At 42.5% G+C, this 21,342-nt stretch overlaps 3 protein-coding genes across 3 annotated transcripts; 2 read left to right on the forward strand and 1 right to left on the reverse strand.

Moving 5' to 3' along the window:
* The first annotated feature begins 1,878 nt into the window (after window positions 1–1,878).
* Window positions 1,879–9,676, forward strand: LOC134883421 (CCN family member 5-like). The gene is made up of 5 exons (XM_063911782.1): window positions 1,879–1,967; window positions 4,384–4,600; window positions 5,276–5,524; window positions 8,049–8,266; window positions 9,084–9,676. Exons 1-5 carry the CDS (start codon window positions 1,911–1,913, stop codon window positions 9,375–9,377), a joined length of 1,035 nt encoding a protein of 344 aa, XP_063767852.1. The 5' UTR covers window positions 1,879–1,910; the 3' UTR covers window positions 9,378–9,676.
* A 998-nt stretch (window positions 9,677–10,674) lies between these two features.
* Window positions 10,675–12,792, forward strand: LOC134882276 (P2Y purinoceptor 1-like). Its single transcript, XM_063909901.1, has one exon. It carries the CDS (start codon window positions 10,844–10,846, stop codon window positions 11,879–11,881), a length of 1,038 nt encoding a protein of 345 aa, XP_063765971.1. The 5' UTR covers window positions 10,675–10,843; the 3' UTR covers window positions 11,882–12,792.
* A 4,693-nt stretch (window positions 12,793–17,485) lies between these two features.
* LOC134882433 (zinc finger BED domain-containing protein 5-like) lies at window positions 17,486–19,927 on the reverse strand. Its single transcript, XM_063910111.1, has one exon. The coding sequence runs from the start codon at window positions 19,685–19,687 to the stop codon at window positions 17,849–17,851; it is 1,839 nt and encodes a 612-aa protein (XP_063766181.1). The 5' UTR covers window positions 19,688–19,927; the 3' UTR covers window positions 17,486–17,848.
* Window positions 19,928–21,342: the final 1,415 nt, after the last annotated feature.

A 21,342-nucleotide genomic window follows, 5' to 3' on the forward strand; every position in this document is an offset into this window, starting at 1 on the left:
TTGAACTTTTCGGCCACCAAGGGAAACGCTATGTCTGGCGGAAACCCAACACATCCCATCACCCCAAGAACACCATCCCCATGAAACATGGTGGTGGCAGCATCATGCTGTGGGGATGTTTTTCAGCAGCAGGGACTGGGAAACTGGTCTGAGTCGAGGGAAAGATGGATGGTGCTAAATTCAGGGATATTCTAGAGCAAAACCTGTTTCAGTCTGCCTGTGACTTGAGACTGGGACGGAGGTTTCAGCTTCCAGCAGGACAATGACTCGAAGCATACTGCTAAAGAAACACTCGAATGGTTTCACCGGAAGAATTTAAATGTGTTGGAATGGCCTAGTCAAAGCCCAGACCTCAATCCAATTGAGAATCTCTGGTTTGACTTGAAGACTGCTGTTCACAAGCGGAAACCATTCAACATCAACGAGCTGGAGAAGTGTTGCCATGAGGAATGGGCAAAAATCCCAGTGACAAGATGTGACAAGCTCATAGAGACTTTGCAAAAGCGACTTGCAGCTGTAATTGCCGCAAAAGGTGGCTCTACAAAGTACTGACATTAGGGGGGTGAATGCACGCTGAGGTTTTCTGTTATTTTGTCCTTTTTGTTCTTTGCTTCACAATAAATAAAAAAACACATCTTCAAAGTTGTAGGCATGTTCTGTAAATGAAATTATGCAAACCCTCAAGCAATCCATTTTACTTCCAGGTTGTGAGGCAACAAAACATGAAAAATGCCAAGGGGGGTGAATACTTTTGCAAGCCACTGTATGTACTGTAATGTGTGTCATTTCACTGTGGGATTGTAAACTGACATTTCATTCTGCTAGTTTCTCATTTTTGAGGGAACCATACAATTCTGACACTCAAAAACAATGGCAGTAGGTAATAACATCCAGTAATAGTCATGTTCCTGGTGACCCGTCAAATTATCTGACAAACTCATCTGTCTCCAATGTGTTCACCAGCTATCCGTTACCCTCTGTCGATGTTTGCTTCACAACACACATGCATCTGATCCATTGTAAATATAAAATTATAGGCTGGATTAGCAAAAGAGCTCAGATTGACCCACTGTACAGAACCCTACAACAGACAGATCGGTGGTGACTTACTAGTGGAGGAAATATACAGTCTTTACTCTTTTATATTTTCTCTGTGTTGGTATGTTGACTATCGAATCAGCTAGTATTATGGGGTTCATGATTATTTGATTATCTGTAAACCGAGTTATTTTGCATTCCTGTAGTGTGTTCTGTAGGTTTTTGTGCCTGTATATGGTCTGCAAAGGATTACATTCCTGTGTTCCCTCCAGAGGGAGATTCTCTACCATATCCTCTAACACCCCCACCCCCCACCCACCTTCCTAGATGCCTGCATTGCCTTTTTTTATTTCCATAACATAGTGACATCACTATGTAACACCTGCGCTTCTACTGGCTAGCGCTCCAACACATTGAATAGATCTTTTTGAACATCAAAGCATTGAGACACAGTAGAGACACTAAATACAGATATGATCCTGAAAATGAGCACAATATGTCCTCTTTAAAGTATTAGGTCAAGATAATTGTGCCAACAAAAATGTTTATAGAATGACACAATACTTGGAAATGATCAATGATTACAAACTTTTAAATTAGCTCTATTTCTTCGGCCACCAAAAAGCTGATAGCTACACAGCACATTGCATCATCCAGGACAAAGTGTGACAGTGGAAAGGATTACTGCAGAGTCGGTCCTGGTCCTGGGAGGTTTTATTCTTTTCCAGTTACTATTTACTTTGCAGTCCACCGCCTGTGACATGAGAACCGAGACTATATAAATGAGTGGAGGTGGGCCGTTTTAATAAATACATCTTCTCCAGAGCGGGAGGAGAACAAGAGAAGGAGCCCAGAAGGCAGTGGTGAGGGACATGGACCGAACACACCGGCAGCTGCTTTGCTCTGTGCTGCTGTGTATCATCACTCAGGTGAGGCCCAACGAGACAGAATATTATCCTCGCTGTAAAACCATATCAATAGCCACAAAATAGACCCTCTGTCAGGTGCATGAGCAATGACCTTGAGGTGCTTTTATAGAAGCTCATTCTCTGAATGACATGGTGTGTGTGTGTGTGTGTGTGTGTGTGTGTGTGTGTGTGTGTGTGTGTGTGTGTGTGTGTGTGTGTGTGTGTGTGTGTGTGTGTGTGTGTGTGTGTGTGTGTGTGTGTGTGTGTGTGTGTGTGTGTGAGAGAGAGAGAATTTGTAGGTGTAGGGGATGTCCCTGTTGTCTTCACAATGACATATAGGTTTATTGGAGGCAATGACTAATATGACTGAATAACTATATGATGGAAGTTCCACGATATACAAGGGTTGTTAGTCAACTACTACACAGCAGTACTTGACTAACAACAGGAGTTTCAGTGTGGTATCTCTAGGACGATTTTGGTGTAGTGTTTAGTTTGGTATGATAGAAATAGATAGAATCGGAGGATGAACCCCTCTTTATTCGTCACACACATGCACACAGCAGAGCACACAGTGACATTTGTCCTCTGCATTTAACCCATCCTAGTACTAGGAGCAGTGGGCAGCTATTGTGCAGCGCCCCGGGAGCAATGGGGAGGGGGGATTGGAGGTGTCCGGTGCCTTGCTCAAGGGCACCACAGCAGTGCCTAGGAGGTGAACTGGGACCTCTCCAAGTAGCAGTCCACTTTCCATACCAGAAGATGTTACATGCTTCATAAATAACAGTGTCTATTCCCCATGTGGAATGAGCCAATGTTAGACATGGAAAAATACAAGAATTACTGTATCTCTATTCTATGATATGAAAATCAGTCCAGGTTTTGTACTGCTGTCCCTCAGAGGAATCTGTCAGAGCAAATTTAAGGATCCTATTGTGAGGTCTGTTGAGTGTTGCGAGGGGTGCTTTGTACATGTATTCTGTTACAATTACAAGTTACCTGTTAAAAGAAAATGTAATCAGTAACCTAATCTGAAAATTCATATATAAAGGAATGTAACCTGTATACTTCTGTCAATTTTAGATTACCTCAATATCAAATGCAAAGCAAATAAGTCCAAGAAAAATAAATATCAATAAGATGTTTTTACTTAAGTGTATTAGGTAAGATAACAGAACAATGTGACCTTAGAAAAGACGAAACCAAGATAGTTAGAATCAGAAATGATTTTATTAATAGGAAAAGCATGAAGCATATACATGAGCACATACTACAGTTTAAAAAAACAGAAATACAATCTGAACTGATAGAGAGTGGTTTATTTTAGTTTAGCATACACAGTTAAGCTCACACACACTATTGTATGAACATATAGGTTCACCTGCTGAATTAAAAACAGAACAAATGAACCAAAGAAAGTGAAACCATAAAGCAGATTCAGGCAGTAGGCGTATAAACTCTATTATTACTACTATTAGCCTACAGAACAGAACAGCTGACAGAGGAAAGAGAACACCTGATCCTTTACAACAAACACTAGATGCTCTTTTTAGGTTTTAATAACACTGTAATCCTGCTAGTAATCCCCAACTCTTAGAAATGTTACAGTAATCCGAAAATGTCTTTTGTAAGGGAATATGGTTTTTTGTATCCTGATAATGCAAACCCTTGACATGTAATCTGGTCCTCCCCTAGCCTGCTGATGATCTGAGAATCTGAGAAGAAAAAACTTCCCCCTGACCTTGGGTGTGAAAAGTTGCAGGAACACAGATGATTCACACCGAGTTCCACGGAAAAAACAGTCTTAAGGAAGATGATTTATGACAATTTAATTAAAGGGGCAGTTCATGAAGGACATCAATGTAGTAAAGTGTGGTATGAAAAATGTGGTGTGCTGCTCAAACAAAAATAAATGTTTGAAACCCTCAACAGCACCATGTTGTTTCCTCAGAAGAAAGAAATTCCAGTGAACAAAGGTAATGTTCCCTGGAATTTCACTGGCTCCTCATGCCAAACAAACCCCTTCCAGCACAAACCAATTATCTTCAGCGAAGCAATATTTTTTCTTCACCGTTCAGCCAAACTTTCCCTAAGTGTAGGTGTGTGAATGTGTACCGGGGTGTGTGTGGTCAAAACGTGTTTAAACTCTAGGTGGAAACTTAGTGAACAAACATTGTTTCCTACTTTTATACCCTGAGCGCTTATTAGCTCCTACAGTAGCACAACAGGCAGCAGAGCAACAGTATCAACAGCAGCTGTAGCTCTCTCCCACAGGGGGGAGACTATTGTACTTGAAAAAGTAGAAGTACTCAGATCTTGTAGTTCAGTAAAGTAAAAGTAGCATAAATGGAAATACTCATGTAAAGTACAAGTCTCTCAAAATTGTACTTAAGTACAGTACTTGAGTATCTGTACTTAGTTACTCCTTTCACACCAGGTGTGCTGCCAGCCGTGTACTGGGCCATGTCAGTGCTCTCCCAGCATGCCACGCTGCCCGGAGGGTGTCTCCCTGATGTCAGACAGCTGTGGGTGCTGCCAGCTGTGTGCCAGGCAGGGGGGCGAAGCCTGCAGCGCCTGGCTGCCCTGTGATGCCTCCCGGGGCCTGCAGTGTGACTACAGCGCCAGCTTCCCTGGAGAGCCGGGACAGTGTGTCGGTGCGAAGAAAGCACACACTCACACACATTAGTTTGGATCAGAACTGCCACTTTTATTCTGTGGTCTGCTCATTACTGCTATAGCGTCATCGAACTGTCATGTGTTGTCTGAACAAATTGTGTTAATAAACCACATTTTCAAATAAATTCAGACAATTAAAGTTGAAAACATTTTCAAACAAATCTTAGTTAGGCCCATAAAGTATTTGCATAACAAGCTTGAAATATACCCTTCATATGTCCCCTTATTATAAGCAATCTGAGGCGTCTGTTTTAAGTATACAGACTTTACTTGTATCTAAGTATTTTTACACTGTAGTATTGGTACTTTTACTTAAGCAAATAATCTGAATTACTTCTTCCACCTCTGTTAACACTAGTTACACTGCTGTTACTGATAGTAATGATAGTACTACTACCACTAAAACTACTGTGATTACTGCTATGTTCATCATGATAATAATGATTGCATTATTGTGCAGGTATCTGTTTCATTTCTTCCATATTTCCAATACTTTCTTGCTAAAGCTCCAGGAAATGACTACCAACATGTTTCCTGCAGGTTCTCTGTTTGCACATGTTCACTTGACTCACTACATACTTGGCACCGAAAGGATGTATTAAGCGTGGCACTTTCTTCGCATAAGGTTTCCCCCCTCCTTCTGTTGTGGTCAGGTAGAAACCATTTGGGCTGTGAGCTGGATGGCAGGAGGCTAGAGGAGGGGGAGGTGTTCCAACCCTCCTGTGCCCAGCTCTGCCACTGCCTGGGTGGAGGGGTGACCTGCGTGCCCCTGTGCAGCGATGAGCTGCAGAGGCCTGCTGAGACATGCTCCCGCCCTCAGCTGCTCAGACTGCCAGGCCGCTGCTGCAGGGAGTGGGTGTGTGACGGCCTGGACAACAGCATCGCCTCAAAGCCATCTGCAGGTGACTGGGTTCCTGTTTTTATTCTATCAGAAGAACAACTGCAAGTGTGTCTGTTAAGATTCATAGTAAAGAGGAAAAGCCGGTGTTCGTTTCTCCCCCCTTAGTTAGGTGTTCCAGGTCAAAGTTGACCCGTCAGTTACTCTTACATTAATACAAAAAACATTTATCATCACCAAATTTAGTTTAACACCCTTTTAATCCGTAAACAATGTCTCAGACTGCTGGTTTACATGAATAACTGCAGTGAAAGCATAGGCACTGAAAATATATTCCAACATTAACGTTGTGTTGATTTGTGGGTATGTAATATCTGATGAGCATAATCTAGGGTTACCCATTCATTTTCTAAGGCGGCCATTTCTGACCAGGAACACCATGGGTGTCTCAAAATTCAATTAAAGTGCTGATCAGCTGTTTAAATGCCAACTGTGGAGGATATAATAAGGCCTTGAAGCAAATGTACAAATACGTACACAATATTTATGATTGATGGAAGTAGTAAATGGTCAGATTTGAGCCGAACACCACAGGAGTGTTAATTAACCTTAAAGGTCCCCTATTATGCAAAATGCACTTTTTGCTGTCTTTTATACATAAATATGTGTCCCTGGTGTCGTAAGGAGACTCACAAAGTGTCAGAAAATAGAACCCTCTCTCTTTTCCTCCTTACCCACATCTCTAAAAAAGGGGGGTACAAATGAGCTGATGACATCATAACCGAAATGTGGGCTGGCTTTTCATTGAACTGCTGGCAACGTCCCGCCCACGTGACACGTCCCAACCTATCTTCCGCAATATACAGTCGCGAGCTGAATCCTCTCCGCAGCACCTCTGTGTGTGTGTGTGTGTGTGTGTGTGTGTGTGTGTGTGTGTGTGTGTGTGTGTGTGTGTGTGTGTGTGTGTGTGTGTGTGTGTGTTCAGCAGGATGTCTGCAGGAGGGACTTAGAGTTGTTGTATATATAATGTCTCTGTTCTAGTGGTAAACACTGAGAAGTGTTTCAGAAATAATGCTGGATGTGGTTTGGAACATAATATGGGTTGGTTGAATCACGGCAGCGTTTAGCTGAGTTTCTCATCATGATGCTCCAAAGGGGCGTGGTCAGCTTCAGCTCAGCTCAAATTTAAAGCGACAGTCACAGAATCAGCACTTTGGAAACGGGGCTGAAACAGAGGGATAGCGGACATGCTAAAATCAATAATCTGTTTGGTATTTTGAGCAAAACACGTCAGAGACATGTTTTTTATATATATTTGAGACCTATTAAGCATGTAAGGCTAATTTTCAGCACAGAAAAGAAACACAAGAGCATAAAACATTTACACATTTGAGGTACCATGACAACACATATAAAGCACATTAAGTACAATGCATAAACATCCAAAAGCATATTGAAATGAACAGATTAAAGCTGATATCCACTCATAATTAGAAAAAAATCATATAACCCCTACTCCTTTGATTTTCCAGTCAACACTGTTTGGAAGATTTTGGAGAAAAAGTGGAGGGATGTTATGTTCCTGAGTTCTCTGGGTATACTGTTGTGCTACCTGATGGAGAAGGCTGACTGCCAGAGGTGTATAGTCACTAAGTACATTTACCAATATTGAGGTACTTGTACTCGTGTCTTTCAATTTCTTGCTACTTATTACTTCTACCCCACTACAATTCAGAGGTAAAAACAGCCCTTTACCAGCTCTGAGAACACTTTAATGATCAATAATTATAAAACATATCAGAGATGTTATTCTGAAATGGACCAATCACACAATGACTACTTTTACTGTCGCTACTTTAAGTACATTTAGATGAGAGTACTTTCTACTTTCACTGGAGGAACATTTTGAATGCAGGACTTTTACTGTGACAGAGTATTCCTACACTCTGGTGCTTCTACTTTACTCAAGTACAAGATCTGAGTACTTCTACTTTTACTGAAGTACAAGATCTGAGTACTTCTACTTTTACTCTAGTACAAGATCTGAGTACTTCTACTTTTACTCAAGTACAAGATCTGAGTACTTCTACTTTACTTAGTACAATATCTGAGTACTTGTACTTTTTACTCAAGTACAAGATCTGAGTACTTCTACTTTTACTTAAGTACAATATCTGAGTACTTGTACTTTTACTCAAGTACTAGATCTGAGTATTACTTCCCCCTCTGCTGACTGCTCAGAGGAACCTTGAAGGCCGCAGAGGCATTTCTATCTGATCCCTGCTAGCTCTTTAGAAAATCTCTGAAGCAGTTGGATGATTTTCAGCTATTTCCTGTGAAACTGTGAAGGCGGGTCAGCATGTGAACACATGGACCCACCGGCAAATACCAGCTTTTGTGTTGTGGCAAGGTAAACTGATTTCAATACCAAGGAACAGTGAGGAAGACCAAACATCTGTGAGCACTATTCTTAGCAACACTGCAGTTTACAACATTTCAGGGACCATATGTGTTGAATCTCTCATCAAAGCTGCCGACTCCAAACAACTTTCAGCTTGATGCACACAGAAAATATTTTCCTCCAGCAGAGGAGCCCAGGGGTGGGCTGTCCGGCCCGTCGTTTGGCTCCATCTCCAACTGCATCCACAGGAGCTCAGATTGGAGCCCCTGCTCCCACAGCTGTGGCCCCGGTGTCTCTACCCGTAGCACAAACAGGAACTGGGCCTGTCGCCTGCAGACTGAGACCAGACTGTGCCAGGTCCGGCCGTGCCAGACTCTGCTGCCGGGGCTCCGCAGGCTGCAGCCGGTCAGTACAGCAACACCACACACTTTAAGACATTTCAGAGTAAAAAACAGGTATGGTTTACAAAGGCTTTGGGTGAGATTGTGGTTTTCTGTGCATCATTTTGACATCCGAATGATAAAACATAAGATACACCTTGATTGAACCCAATTCTTTTTTTGTCACAGCGATATGCAGATACGACATTGCACATCAATTAGAAACCAAACTAAATTAGATTAAAAAACAATAAAGATTATACATGACAGCAGAAGAAGATAAACTAAATATACAAAACAGTGAATAAATCCATATCAATCATGAAGGATAATTATCAATAGAGCATATATATTGAATACACAATATAAATAAACACAGAATTTAAGGCAGTGAACATTTTGCTTGTCCAGTCTATTAAACTCAAAAAAGGTAAACATTGAATACAAGATGTACTAAATATATACAACTATGAAAATCATTGCTCCTGTTAGCAAGAGAAGCCAAAAGAAAGACTTAAGACTAACTGGTACACCAGCAGAAAGCAATCACAACACAAGGATTATGCCATTAAAAAGAAAGTCATATCAAGCCGCTGAAGAAGGGTCCAACTGTAGACCCCATAGACATCTGTATGCGATCCTATGGAGAGTAGGTTGAGTAAAGCTGTAGCAAAAGCTACCATGTGTTGGTCAAAGATAAATAGTCTTTCATGCTCAGGACTATTACATCTAAATTACAAATGTTGTGCCATCATTTAAGATAGGAATGTTCCCTGTATCAATGACTTGTCACTGGACATGTTACGAGACAAACCACAGCTTTACAACTTTTTATATTTCAGGGTTCGGGGGGCTGTGAAAGCAGCTACAGTTCCCCTCTGCCGGTACAGCTGGAGCATCAGGGCTGTAGGAGCACCAGAGCCTACCGCCCCCGCTACTGCCCCTCCAGCTGTCCGGAGTGGCACTGCTGCAGCCCCTCCCTGACCAGGACAGTGCGGATGGTTTTCCGTTGTCCCCAAAACAGGCTGACTCTGCAGCAGGTGATGATGATCCAGTCCTGCTCCTGCAGCACCTCCAACTGCCGCCTGCCCCCCCCGACAGCAGGCCGTGTTGTCCTGCCCTGGCACTTTACATGAGTATCTGAATTGACTGCTAGTTTGTACTTTTACTCCACTTCAACTCAGAGGTAAATGGTGTACCTTTACTCCACTACTTGTATTAAATCCCTTTAGTTACTTTACAGATCTGGATAAATGATGGTAAATATAATCAGCCCTTAAATCAGACTTTGGTTCACCTGGAGTAAATTCACAAGCTACCTTGCAGTATACAAAGCCATTAAAACTAGCTGCACGAAAACAAGATATGAAAATATCTGTGAGAATGTATCCAGATGTTTTTAAACATCTTACATTTATAAAGTTGTTTCTATCCAGATTGCTCCCCGGGCTGTTTCATTTCTCTGCTCTTTAATAGTCTCATGTATTATTTGCGTTATGTCTGCTCTATGGCCGGTAGCAGCCACAGGTTCCTGAATCGATATGATAATAAGATCAAGCACTTTGGGTTGTGTGTTCACAAACAGAACAGAAAAACCGCTCAGCACTGCCTTTCCCCTCCTGCTTTACTCTCGATCTCAATGCTCTCATTACTCCCACAGCGTCCCACACTTATCAAATGTATACACATTCACATATCTTAGTGATTATTTGTTATTTTAAATCTGGGTATTCATTTCAAATGTTAGGATGGATTTTGACCTTGTTAAAAGAAGTATCCTACACTTCCAAATGTTGCTTTAGAATGCTGCATTGATTTGGAGTCACTAGGTTTTTTTAAAAAACACTATAATCCAATAAAAAAGAGGCGTGTCCTCATCTAGCTCAGCATTGCAATTCTGTATTGTATTATTATTATTAAAGCTGTTAAAAAACATATGTATATATTTTCAATAAAATATTCAGAATAAAAAATAACACTGGAATCCAACCAGAGAGATGTTCAGCTCATACAGGAAGTATTACAAGGCTGTGTTGATTTTGAGTCACTTGGTTGCATGAAATGGAAACAGATTTTTTAAAATAAAATATTCTTTTAGAATATATATATATATTTTTTAAATCAGAATTGATTGGCATAGTTATGGCAGGGAATTATCTCCATAAATATGTGTGTTCAACCGAAAACATTGCTTCATTCATGGATGATTATCTCTCACTGTTATCTGCATTTGAGTTTAATGATGGTCCACAATCCACCTTTAATGTCATTGCATAATCAGTGTTTGTTAATTATCTGTGTGAGTGTTTCCAGGGCCGAACCTGAAGCATGACATTGTACAATTCTGATAGGAATAAGTCAAGTGTTATTTATATAAAACAGTTATATTCTGTAATGGCACCTGGTGTAAATCCTCTCACAGGAACGCAGGTCGGTGTTGTTGGTGTGTGTGATTTTTGGATCTGAATATGCGTCACACCGTTTCCTGCCAGGGAAGTGGGCGGGCACCTTCTTGCTTTCGAATTTACTTCAGTTATGTTTTGCACACGTTTCTGTGAGAGCCGACTGTCTGCTGTGCTTTTGTCCATTGGAAAACTCAAGAATGGAGATTGTTTTGCCAGTGGGGACTCGGGAGATGACTGGGAATAACTCGCAGGCAGTTTGCGAGCGCATCAACCTGGATTTTACGCACACCTTCCTGCCAGCCGCGTTTGTCACGGTGTTCGTGGTCGGGACGCTGTCCAACATCTGGGGACTGAGAAGTGTGTGCACCAGCTGGCAAAAAATTGGAAACATTAATATCTTCATGTTCAACCTGGGGGTGGCGGACCTTCTTTACCTGTTCACCCTGCCCTTCCTCGTGCACTATTATATGAACGATAGCCGCTGGGAGTTCGGCCAGCCTTTCTGCAAGGTGACCCGCTTCTGTTTTAACCTCAACCTCTACGGCAGCATCGGTTTCCTCACCTGCATCAGCATCTACAGGTATCTGGGCATCGTTCACCCCATGAGGGTGATGGGTAAGATCAGCAGCCGGCACTCGCTGGCGGTCAGCACGCTGGTCTGGCTGCTGGTCATTATCCAGATCCTCCCTGATATATTTTTCAAAAAGAATGATTTAAAGTCCAATAACTCGTGTTACGACACCACCTCTAACGACCAGATCCAAGACTACATGCCTTACAGCATCGGCTGGACCGTCACAGGGTTCGCCATTCCTCTGGTTATCATTCTGCTCTGTTATGGACACGTCGTTGTGGTTCTCGTCAAAAACTCCTCCAACGTCAACCCTATGCTGAAGCAGCGGTGTGTGAAACTGGTGATGGTTTTGGTGATTCTGTTCTCAATCTGTTTCATCCCCTACCACATATTTCGGAATGTTAACCTGAACACAAGGATTTTAAAACAGAGTGGGGTTTGCTACGCCAGTTTCCGAAACATCTACATCGCGCATCAGGTGGGCAGATTCCTGGCGAGTCTGAACAGCGCCATAAACCCGCTAATTTACATCGTGGGTAATGATGATTTCCTAATGAGGCTCCACCGGGTCAAGAACCGGGCTCGGATGTCTCTGGCCGGCCTGACAGGAGCTGCGCGTTACCGCAGACCGTTGGACACGGACGTGGATACTCCGTCATAGCCTCGCGTCAACTCGGACCCTATGAAGGGTTCATTCACTGTCCTTAACCTGAGTTACACTTCCGTGAGTCCCTGTGTTCATGCACCGCCAGAACTCCCACATTTCCGGTAACAAAGTATGATGAATGATGATTGGCAGGATATTAACTCTATTATCTCATATCTCAGTCATCAGGTCACCAAGGTTACAGCGCAGAGAGACAATCTGTCTGATCAATCACCAAGGTGCTCATTATATTTTTGCACTTTCTGTGTGTGACTGTGTTTGTGTTTCAGAGCTGATTTTTCTGTAATCTGACTGTACAGAGGAAGGAAGGAAACGTCCAATTCCATCCAAAACTTGTCTGGACATGGCAGGGTGTGGGACTGCCTTGGCACTCTTACATATGTAGCCTTTAATATAGTGTTTGTATGGATTGTAAATTCCACTTTGCATGTGACCATGCCACATCTCTTAACTGCACGTTTGTTTCGAGAAACTGGAACTGGAAAAGGAACTGCAACAGGGAAAAAGTGCCGGGGTCTATTGTCTGAACAACTAGGAAATATTCTAAACTGCATTCAAAATACAAGTACGCAGTCCTGTATTCATGTGTTCAAGTCACACATTAAAGGACTTTAAATGCAGAGTGCCCCCTGTCTAAAGGATATATTATTTTGTACTATAGTGTTGTATCATTGTAACAGGTTAATATATATTCCGTTTTTATAAAACCGTTAGATAGTGTTCATTCCTCGGTGATCATTTTGTGCTGCTGTTAAACTGTTTTGTATTATACAAATATGTGTTTGTGTTATTTTGTCCACCCCCAGTTTTATCAGGTAAGGCAAACAGAATCCTTACTGACTTGTATTAGACAACTAATTTTAATGTAAATGTTACAATAAACCTGCTACTGTTTTTTATACACATATGGCTGCAACTAATGATAATTTTATGGATGGATGTGCCGATACCTGCCACAATTTTAAAGGCTCAAATGAACGCCTTTAGATGTTTGGTTTTGTTTGACGAAACATAAAAATACGAAGATATTTAATAACTAAGGTTAGGGTTACGGGAAAGAAATGAGTAAATTACAGGTACTCTAAATTGCACTTCAGTAGAAAGCAGAAATACATTTGTGTTGTTTACTTTTCACCACCGCTGGTTTGAAGACAACACTAGTGAACTGACTTACTTTAGTGAAACACAGGGGTAATCTGCCTAAAATTCATCAATTAATCAAGCATTTCCTAATAAGCTTTAATTTGTTTTATTGGAAACTTTACATACTACTTGGAAATAGCTTAAAGGAAACCAAAACTAAACTTTGAACCCAGTGAACATTTGATCTCTGTTACCTCACACTTAATGCAGGTTATTTACATAGTCTACAGCATAGCAAAAATCTCCATGCTATCTGCAGAATAGGAAGTCTGTGTGGTTTTGATACAGAGAACTGTTACAAGCTCATACTGCCAGACAGCGTAATAATCACCTCACAGGAAAAATATGGAACTTAATTATCAAGATAATCATTTTGTGTAGTTTTGAGATGTTCTGTTTTTGTTAAATTGGCTTTCTAAATTAGATGGAAAATTCTTCAATAGCTCCAGAAAAAAGAGACCACTCTTTCTGTTTCTTAAATCTTTATCTCTACATGTATGGCAACCATTCCTGTGTCTGTTGAATTCCAACACAGAGAAATGTTGTCAGTAGTTTATAGAATACAATAATACATTTTTTAAAATTCAACTCAAAGACATACCTATAAATAGTCAAACCAGAGAAACTGATAATGCTGCAGTGGTCTCTTCATTTTTTCCAGAGCTGGATATACTTTATTGATCCCAAGGATAATGATAGAGATTGGGATCAGATGCTCCGAGAGGCTCCAATCGATACAGGGTTCCTCCTCCAGAAGCAGTATGGGTTCTGCTCTGCTAGAAAGAATTCACCAGGAAGGACAATGTGCAGCGTTGACGTGAAGCGCAGCATTAAGAAAATACTGTTAAGGATCGCTGCAAGAAGCTCAAAACACAACAGAAACGTGGAAAAGATAAGATAAGACGAGATAAGATGTACGTTTATTAATCCACGTGGGGAAATACAAGTGTTTATGCAGCAACAAATGGAGATAAGAAAAAACAGAACAGATTTACACAAAGATATGAAATACAATTTTAAATATAAAAATGATATACAGATAACGGTTTTAAAACAAGCTGTTTGAGCAGAAAATAAAAGATATGATGTCAGCATAAATACATTTGGAGTCCGTTTTGTTAAAAATATACACATGATGTACTGTGTGCAGAAAGAAACTGCAGTTATTGTGCAGAAGTGCAGAAGTGCAGAAGTGCAGAAGTGCAGAAGTGCAGGCTTGATGTGCAGTCTGGGTTATTGTCAGTGGGTCACATGGTTTACCCCTTGTTGTGCAGCCTGATGGCTACAGGCACAAAGGGTCGAGGTGGGATGAGTCTGAGGCTGAACGTACTCCTCATCTTCACTAGCTCTGCATGGAGGGGTGGGAGGGGTTATCCAGGATACTGTCCAGTTTCCTCCTCGTCCTCCCCTCAGCCACCTCTTTCTGATTGTCCAGTTTAACTCCAACTACATAGCTAGCCTTCCTCACCAGCTTGTTCAGCCTGTCAGCATCCCTTTTGTTGGTGTTCCCCCCCCAGCACACCACGGCAAAGAAGAGCACACTGGCCCCCACAGACTGGTAGAACGTCTGCAGCAGCCTCATGCACACGTTGAAGGAGCTGAGCCCCCTCAGAAGAAGAAGAAGAAGACATACTTTTATTAATGATGTGAACCGGCGACTCTTCGGTCCCAAGACCGAGTCCCTACTGAGCCACTGCCGCCCCGGAAGAACAGCTTGCTCTGTCCCTTCCTGAAGAGAGCATCAGTGTTGTCACTCCAGTCCAGTTTATTGTTCAAGTGCACTCCCAGGAACTTGTAGCTGTTCACCACCTCCACCTCCTCCCCCCTGATGGTGATGGGGGTTAGAGACCTCTTCGTGCTCCGCATGAAGTCCACCACCAGCTCCTTAGTCCTGCTGATGTTGAGCTGGAGGTGGTTGTTGTCACACCAGCCTACAAAGTTCTCCACCAGGGCCCTGTACTCCTCCTCGTTGTCATCTGTGATGCAGCTGACGATGGACGAGTCATCGGAGAACTTCTGTAGGTGGCATGAGCCGGAGTTGAAGCGAAAGTCAGAGGTGTAGAGGGGGAACAGGAATGGTGACAGCACAGTTCCTTGGGGGGCTCCAGTGTTGCTCACCAGCACATCAGACACGCTGCCATGCAGTCTGACATACTGAGGTCTGCTGGTGAGGTAGTCAGTGATTCAGGCCACCAAGCTGTGATCCACCTTCATCAGTGACAGCTTCTCAGCGAGCATGTGTGGCTGTATCGTATTGAAGGCGCTGGAGATGTTGAAGAACAGGATTCTTAGTGAGCTGTGCGGCTTCTCCAGGTGTGAGTTGGCTCTGTGCAGCATGTAGATGAGGGCATCCTCTACACCGATGTGATTAAAGCTTTGCCAGTGTGGTTCCTTATCATAACTGATCAATATGGCCAACATATACAATGCTTAAAGGGCCTTGTAATTGATTTTGGAAGTCAGAGACGCTTCTGATGATGATGTAGAGGAAGAGGTTCCGGAATTTGAGGATCACAGTTCTGAAAATGTTGAGTCCAACTTTGAGGAAGAGGATGAGATCGAGCATCGGAGCTGTATGTTGATTATCATAGATTTTCTTTCTTTCTTTTTTTTTTTTTTTTTAACATTTTATTAAAAAACAAACAGAAAACGAGTTGCACTTTAATTCGTTAATGTGATCCATGAAAGGTAAACGGAAAATATTAACCATATATGCTGTTTATATTGCTTGTATTTGGGATAAAGTAAACATCTGTTGAGTAATATGAAATGAAATAGTTTGATTGTGTTGAATTAAAAGTCCAAAAAAGGCAGCGGGTCAACGAGACCCATGAACACTGGCTGAGTAACACAAAGATGAACACCACAAAAGTGTTGAATGTTTTATCGTATTGTTTTAACAATGTGATCACATGACTCCTTCTGATATCATTGCAGATCTGCTGTAGGCCTACACACAGTTCCGTTCTGTTAACGCTTGGCGGAACTCCCCAATTCGCTTTAAACGGGGTGACGTTAAGCGTCGCCGAACTGCATTGTGGTTCCGTCGCGTCGCGTCGAAAGTTGAGAAAAATTCAACTTTTCAAGCGTTGACGGAAGCGCCAGCCAATCAAATCACGTGTATGTAAAAATGCCAGGAGAGCCATAGCTCGACTCATTTCCTCATTGACCAAGAAATGCTAATAACTGTAGGGAATCACCCGGTTTTGTACGACCACAAACAGGAGGAACCAGGCATGGAGGGAGGTAGCAGAGACAGTGGGTGAAACTGGTATGTATTCGCCTGTTTGCGGAGTTTATATCCAGTGTACTTCGTTTTAACATTGAATGGAAAGCTAGCAGGCTTGGATATACAGTAGGGTGACCAAACGTCCTCTTTTGCCCGGACATGTCCTCTTTTTACGTCATGTCCGGAGCGTCCGGGGGTTTATAAATTCATGAAAACGCCCGGTTTTCACTGTTGGGACCATTAAGCGTGTACTTAAATTGACTGGCGCTTCCCCCCACCCCCCAACAATCACAAGTGTCCTCTTTTTCGCCACCTCAAATCTGGTCACCCTAATATACAGTATATTAAGCTAGCATGGCATGTTGCATAAAATAGCGCCATAGACATTAATGCCATAAATCTTCATCATATAAATCCATTTTTCGCAATAGTCGAGCTCTGGAAAGTGGGCTTTTTTGCTTTGAGTTTCCAGAGGCGGGAGATTAATGTGATCGGGTGTCGGTCGCGTTAACTCGAAGCGCAAGATAGGCCCTCCGGCAAGTGTCAACGGAACCATGTGAACGCTGTAAGCTAGCTTGCTAACGTAGCTAACCGAGTCATTTTAAATATTCTGTTAAAACACAATTTTGAAACTCTGCCAAAAGGGATAGTTGGCCAACTTTATAACCCGCCAAAAGTGCTTTGGTCCCAGCTGTGTGCGTCACTTTTTCAGCGTCCCCGTTTCTGTATTTTTTAAAAGTGTTTCAGGCTGTTGTTGCGCCTTTGCACCGAGTCAGCCACCGTATAAAGTAGGGTGACCAAACGTCCTCTTTTGCCCGGACATGTCCTCTTTTTACGTCCTGTCCGGAGCGTCCGGGGGGGTTTTATAAATTCATGAAAACGCCCGGTTTTCACTGTTGGGACCATTAAGCGTGTACCTAAATTGACTGGCGCTTCCCCCCACCCCCCAACAATCGCAAGTGTCCTCTTTTTCCCCACCTCAAATCTGGTCACCCAAGTATAAAGCAGTGATACAAAGGCAGCTGGTGTTCTAAATCACTCTGAGATTAGCAGACCAAGGTGGTCTTGCCTGTGATTTTGGGAATTACGTTCTGATCCTAGATAACAGGAATCAAAACAGCCGTTCCTGGTGTTTTAACAAAACCGGACTTCAGTACGAGAAACAATCCAATTTAATATAGCAGCTGAGCATTGGGGACATTTCCTAATGCAGTGGTTCCCAAACTTTTTCTGCTGGGACCCCCTTTAAGACCTAAACATATTTTGGAGCCCCCCCTAAACACCGAAACTTTTAGTTTCTTGAAAATGTATTTTGAAATTCACGCAAACAGTACAAATAAACAATAAGGGCATAATCACCATTACAAGACACTTCAAAATAACATGTATTCATGTGTTTTGTGTGCAACAGCACTGTTTTAACAACTTTGCAACTGCAACTTCTCTTCTTGAGTGACAAAATAACAAAAAAAGTAACTTACATTTACTTTTAAATTGTACAACTTTGAACCTATTTCATCTTTTTAACATCTGCACTGAATTTGAAAAAATACCCCAGATTTGTTTTTTCATAAAATATTTCATACATCTCAGTGACTAGTGTGGGCTTGCTTTGAACTGCAGATCTTTTCAAATCGTGGTGGCAACTGTGAGATGGCCACCCTCAGTTCATTCTCAATGTCCAGCTTTGACCTGTATTTGGTCTTTATGGAGGCCACTGCAGAAAAGCCCACCTCACAAAGATAAGACGTGGCAAAAGGGAGTAATACTGCCATTGCCTTTCCACCCAATAGTGGGTAGTCCTCCTCCACCCCAATCCAAAATGCAGTCAGTAACTTGGCCTGAAACTGCAGTTTCAGTGTGGAGTCTGATGTGATATCAATGAACTGCTCCTCTTCAGCAGTGCTGAAGTCAGTAGGTGCGGCTGCAGTGAAGGGGTCTAGGATCCAGTCATATTGTGCTGAATCCTTCACTGAAAAATACCTCTGAAAATGTTGTTGTAGGGCAGAGATGTGTGCTCTCATACAAGGCACGATTGTGTTCTGAATGTTGTTGGATTCAAGAAAAGCATGAAGGTTCTGAAATGAGTCTATGTTTCCCTCCCCAATTTTCCGCTCCCACATTTCCAATTTCCTTGAAAATGATTTTATTTTATCTGCAAGATGCGGAAGGTGGGTGTTGGTTCCTTGCATCTGCAGATTTAGTTCATTTAATTTCTGGAACATGTCACTGAGGTAGGCAACTTTCGTAAGAAAATTTTCATCACTGTAGTTAACCGCGAGGTCATGACCCTCCTCCTCCAAAAAAATCCGAATTTCCTCCCGCAGCTCAAATACCCTGGACAGAACCTTCCCACGTGACAACCATCGCGCTTCGCTGTGAAACAAAACAGCTGTGTGATTGGATCCCATTTCCTCGCATAGCGCAGAGAAAAGTCGGGCCTTAACAGGGCGCGTTTTGATGTAGTTCACTGTGGCAATGACGTCCGTCATCACCTCGTTCAATTCGGGACTCAGCTGTTTAGAAGCCAACGCTTCTCGATGGATCATACAGTGAGTCCAATGAACGTTGGGCGACACACGCTTTATGAGCGCTTGGAGCCCGTTGTGCTTCCCAGCCATTGCCTGAGCCCCATCTGTACACACCCCAACACAACCCTCCCACTTCAGATTGGCCTCTTGCAAGTAAGTGTCAATTACTTTGAAAAGTTCATCAGCAGTGGCTCGCGTTTTAAGTTTTTTGCAGAACAACAGGTCCTCTTTCATGTCCCCTGCAGCAATGAATCGGACGTATGTGATTAATAAACAGTCCTTGTTGCTGTCGGTGGCTTCATCCACCTGCAGAGCAAACCGGGTGCTTGCACGCACCATATCGTTGACCTGCTCCGCTATGTCACTTGACATATCAAGTATGCGTCTCCCAACAGTGTTGTTAGAGAGGGGAATCACTTTTAACTTGTTTGCTGTTGCCTCGTCAATCATAGTGGCAACCATATCGATAGCACAGGGCAGTATCAGTTCCTCAGCTATTGAGTGTGGTTTTTTGCACTGTGCGACACGGTAGGCCACTTTATAGGAGGCAAGCTGAGCATTGGCAGGGACAGACGCAGATTTTACGAAACTAGTCTGTTGGATACGACAGTTATTTAATTTTCTCTGAAAGAAATCAGCCGGCTTGTCTTTATGCTCAGGGTGTGTGGTCTCCAGGTGACGTTTAAGCTTGCTGGGTTTTAGACTGTCAGCGGCTAGCACTCTTAAACATAGAACACACTGCGGTCTTTCCTCACCACCTACCAGCGTACTAGTGAAGCCCAGCCCGATGTACACCTCGTCATATCTCCTCGTCTTTTTCTGAGTCGGAGTGCTTGATGGCTCGTACTGTAAAGTAGGCTTACGCTTGATTGGACCCGCTGTTAAAAACTTTTCCATTTTAAAATGTTCAGTTCTCAGACTCACGCATGGCTACTGTTATCAAAACGTTTTTGGGAAACGCACCCCAGGGTGAGTGGTCCGTTAGTTAAGGTGGTATAGGCTCATGGTGGCATGTAGACTAAACAACTGTATTACGTGCCACCTTAACAACAGACGCGGTTCTGCAGTTCACGCAAACCGTACCCCTCCCCCGCGACCCCCCTGCAATACCTCCGCGACCCCCTAGGGGGGCGCGACCCACACTTTGGGAACCACTGTCCTAATGCACAGATTATGTGACTCCATAAGAGTTGCTTGGCCTCCGATGGTTTGGATGATGTTGCGATGTGTTTGCTCAAAAATAAAATAACAAACTTTTGCACATGCAACAAAGAAAATAGGCCTTTACAATATTCAAAAGAAATAAGCAAAACTCAAATAAAATAATAAACAACATAGTTATTTTTTTGATAATGTTATATAACTTAAAGGGTACTTGTACGATGTGTACGGTACGGTTTGTAAGGTTAAAAACTGTTCCTCGACGGTGTCTCTCACACAGGTTGCCCATCACTGTGGCTTTTTTTAGCAGGGCGCCGTGAGATTTGTTGTCCTTTATAGTGAGTTGACTACAAACGTCACAATTAGGTGGCCTTTCTAGGCAAAAACAAAATACTAGCTGTAACATACCGGCCCCTATCGTTATGGGCATCTTTAATAACAATAAACAAAAAATCTAAAAGAGCCAGACAAAGTCAGTCTTCAGATAGAAGGCAGAGGGGTCTTAATTATATATCTTCAGTTATGTTCTTATTCCAAGGCAGGCACCAGTAGGCATATTTTGCTTATCGGTCTTTCCAGCTGGCTGGTTTTTGTCTTAAGAAGAACACTTCGAATTAGTCCTCCAGATCCAGGATGCGTCTCCATAACTCTTGCCATTAACCAGGATCCACGAGGTGCATTTGAATCCATAATTAATACAATGTCTCCAGGTATGAAGTTCCTTTTAATGCGATTCCATTGCTGTCTTTCTTGCAAAAGTGGTAGATATTCTTTGATCAATCTGGTCCAATACAAATTTGCAATGTACTGCACTTGTCGCCAGCGGCATCTCGAGTATGTATCTTGTTGATGAAATAAGCCTGGGGGCAACGAAGGTTTGACCTTGAGCTGCAGCAAATGGTTGGGTGTGAGAGGTTCAAAGTATTTGGATCATTTGACACTGCAGTTATTGGTCGGCTGTTTAGAATTCCTTCAACTTCACACAGAACTGTTGAAAGGCTTTCATCATCAAGAGTTTGTTGTGATGGATAGCAGAGTTTTCTTTACAAGCCGGATTAATCTTTCCCATACTCCGCCATGATGTGCTCCATAAAGGGGGATTAAAGGTCCATTTCACATCCTTTTGCTGGAGGGCTTGCTCTATTTTGCTTAGATTTCACTCCTTTATGGATTCCTTCAGCTCTCTTTCAGTGGCAACGAAATTCGTCCCATTGTCTGACCTGATCTCCAATACTTGGCCTCTTCTGCTGACAAAATGTCTGCAGGCATTTATGCATGAATCTGTATCCAATGAGTGAGCTACTTCCAAATGCACTGCTCTGGTTGTTAGACAGGTAAAGATAACTCCATATCGTTTAACAATGCTTCGTCCTCTTTTCACCTCCATTGGG

The sequence above is a fragment of the Eleginops maclovinus genome, chromosome 20, assembly GCF_036324505.1.
Source record: "Eleginops maclovinus isolate JMC-PN-2008 ecotype Puerto Natales chromosome 20, JC_Emac_rtc_rv5, whole genome shotgun sequence".
Classification (NCBI taxonomy): Eukaryota; Metazoa; Chordata; class Actinopteri; order Perciformes; family Eleginopidae; genus Eleginops; species Eleginops maclovinus.